The 3,447-nt window shown below is 29.8% G+C and overlaps 1 protein-coding gene across 1 annotated transcript; it reads right to left on the reverse strand.

The window, feature by feature from the left end:
- Positions 1-1,943: 1,943 nt before the first annotated feature.
- On the reverse strand, positions 1,944-2,255 carry LOC125195039. Its single transcript, XM_048093244.1, has one exon. The coding sequence runs from the start codon at positions 2,253-2,255 to the stop codon at positions 1,944-1,946; it is 312 nt and encodes a 103-aa protein (XP_047949201.1).
- Between the last annotated feature and the right edge of the window lie 1,192 nt (positions 2,256-3,447).

Genomic DNA, 3,447 nt, shown 5'->3' on the forward strand with positions numbered 1-3,447 from the left:
ATCACCCCAATAGGAGTAGTATCTTATCATATTTCATAATTTTTTCTTAATGAACAACATAATATTTTTAGTATACTGTTTATAATTTTACAATATTACATAATTTAAATTAACCCACTCCTAATAGCACAAGGATATAGTATGTTTTTTGGCGACAAGTAGAGGAATTTTGTGTGCTTAGTTTAAGTTATGGCTCTACACGTGCTTCTATTTGTGTGATTCTAATTGCCACCCTATTCTGTCCCGATTCGTCGGATGAATCGAGGCATGTTCGTTGTCTACTCAGTTTCCCCGAAAATTGCTTACACTTTTGTAAAGTAATAGTAGTAGTATAATGTATTGCGTTAATTATTGTTTATAATATGAGTATTCTATATTATATATTTGAGCCTTTGAGCATGACTTCTCAACAATTTTTAATTTATAATCTCGATACTGATTTATAGTATTTTGTTTGAACCAAACTTTAATTAAATTTTACTCCCTCAATTTTCCATTTATTGACAACGTTTGACTAGACATGGATTTTAAGAAATGTAGTGAAAACTGTGTGAAAAAAATTAGCAACGGGTGGATTCTACTTTAATATATTAATTTTATAATAAAATGTGATTGAAATGACAGGTGGATTCTACTTTAATATATTAATTTTATAATAAAATGTGATTGAAATGAGTTAGTGAAATATAAATTTTATTACTAAAGTTTAAAAATAATACTAATATATATAAGAGTGTCAATTAATTAAAAACAGAAAAAAAAAAAAAAAAATATTGGTGTAAGATAATGGGGATAGAAGTACTTATCTTGATAACAATTGGCGTTGAGTAAAATGTTGAATTTTAGATTGTCCAACTCAACAGAAAATGTCGTTCATGTCCACATCATTACATACAATTGTCATCAATATTCTTGTATGATGATTCACATATTTTAAGATGAAAATTATATGTTTATCGTTCATTTTGATGTAAAAAATGATTGATCCTTATTTTAATGAAGGGGAATGTAAAACATGATTGATCCTCATTTTAATCGAACGGAAAGATATTATTTAATTAGATTGTGATATTTTCTTTAACAATGTTAAGTATTTTAAACGATGTTATTTTTTGTTAAGTCTAAAAACGAAAAATCACTTTTATCTTGCTTATCAACCAAGTCATCTGTTTAGGTTAAGAGGCGAAAAAAATAATTGAGTTGAAATCGAAATTGTTCTCAAAGTTTAATTAGGACATAAACAAGAAATAAATCGAAGTTTTGACTATAAATTAAAAAACCTGTAAATTCAGATTATACAGTATAAAAAAATTTAAATTAAAGTTGATGAAATTCTGGTTAGAGTCGAAAAAATTAATTGAGTTGAAATTGAAATTGTTCCCAAATTTGTCGAATCCATCCATCAAATTACCGATGAGAGTTGTTTTTGTGAGATACTCCTTTCGTTCGTTATTAATAGAAGCATTCGTTGTTAATAGAGGCAATCTATTTGATTTCGTTCGTTATTAATAGAAGCATTCGTTGTTAATAGAGGAAATCTATTTGACATGGAGTTTAAAAGTGCGTTAAATGGTCAGTAAGAAAAAATAAGAAAGAATAAAGTAAGAAAATGAGAAGAAAATGAAAGGAAGAATTACTTTTTTTCGCCAAAATTAAAAATGACTCAATTAATTAAAAATTTCACAAAATAGAGAAACAACTGTATATAGAAGGAGTACATTATATGTTTTGAGAATCTCACATCATTCGTAATATGAAATCAATAATAGTAACATTTAATTGTTGTGTAACAATCACGCATTACATTTTCACTGATTAGGATTATCATTACCGAAATTCATAAAAAAAAAAAAAAAAGTAAAATAATCCAAAGCAGCTATTAATAATTCTATAATTCTAAACAAAGCCAAAAATCGCAAAACCCTCGCCGTCGCAACCACCGATCAGAATCTGACGGTGGTCGGACCCCAGCAGCTCAGATCCATCACCTTTTTCACGCGCTGCTCTCTCCTCTCCGCCCTCTCCTGAAGCCCCAACATATTCCCCGCCGGCGCACGAGAGCCAGAGGGCGCCCCCGCCGCCGAGGCCGGCGAAACAACGTGCTTATGATAGTAGGTCTGCACTCTGGATTTAGCGCGCTGCTCGACGGATCTGATCACGTAATTCCATCTGCAAACGCCTAATTGATCTTTCAGAGCCTCCACCGCTCCGATGCTCGCCGCAATCGCCCAGCCACCTCTTGTTGCTGAACTCATTTGATTTCTCTGTTAATCGATTTAATAATTGAGAGATTTCAAGGGAATTCGAGAATTGCAATTGAATTACTGTGAGGTGTGTGGTGTGGCGTATATATAGGCTCAACGAAGTTGGGGATTTACTGTGAAGCCCAAAATTTGGAATTAATTAAAAATAGGGGTATATTTAATGAAAGCAAAGCAGCTGTTTTACGTTATTTTTCTGTGTATTTGTTGCCCACGGTTTTAGACTACCTTTTTTTACCACAAGTTTACCAAATCGCTTGTTTTTATTTCAAAACAAGCTGATTCACTATGATCATTAATTAATTCATAAATTCTGTTTAATTTATTCTTTGAATATATAAATATATTTAGGTTAGGCATCCCTAAATTTTTATAAGCCATTTAAAATAATCGTTCAACATATTAATTTACAAATTGCAGGACTAAAAAGATTGTAATTGGCACAAGGATGTTTTTACTTAATTTTGAAATTAAAACAGTTAAGTCGATCTCATTTCTAAATTAAATAAATTCACAATTTAAAATTATTTGAACCTTTTAAATATACATTATATATTTATATGGTAGCAATATTATTTTATTAAAGCCACGCGGCTCGATACTGCAATACCATGAACTGCATCCACGGTCTATTTAAGCTTGTTTACTGCAATACAAACTCTAAATTTTGCACAAACTACAAATTATAATCTGGATCGCTAGAATATATCAACCGATGATGAAATAATAGTAGTAATAAAAAATGTCAACACAGTGTCAAGTTGATACTGTTGACATTTTTGTTGCTATTATTACGTCATCTGTTGATATTTTCTAACAGTCCAGATCATAATTTGAACTTTGTACAATATACATAATTGCATTTTATCACTACTCTATAGATTATTGTAGATATTTATATAGAAAGAAAATTTACCTAATAGAATGTCATGAGTATTATCTTCTCTCTCCACTTAACATATAAAATATTACTATCTCTTAAAATCTAGTGTTATTACCTAAGTGTATCATCTACTCCCTTCGTAGTATAGTAGTGGAATCATTTTGTCATTTTAGTAAAAATCAAAACGTATCTTTTCACTTACTTTACTCGCTTTTATTTTATTATCCCTTTATTTCTCTATCTTTTCATTTTCTATTTTATACTTAAATTTATTTAACTCACTTAAATTTATTTAACTCACTT

This window comes from Salvia hispanica, chromosome 6 (genome assembly GCF_023119035.1).
Source record: "Salvia hispanica cultivar TCC Black 2014 chromosome 6, UniMelb_Shisp_WGS_1.0, whole genome shotgun sequence".
Taxonomy (NCBI): Eukaryota; Viridiplantae; Streptophyta; class Magnoliopsida; order Lamiales; family Lamiaceae; genus Salvia; species Salvia hispanica.

Bases quoted from the DNA above. Each gene is read 5' to 3' on its own strand.
- LOC125195039 (XM_048093244.1), bottom strand. From the start codon at position 2,255: ATGAGTTCAGCAACAAGAGGTGGCTGGGCGATTGCGGCGAGCATCGGA.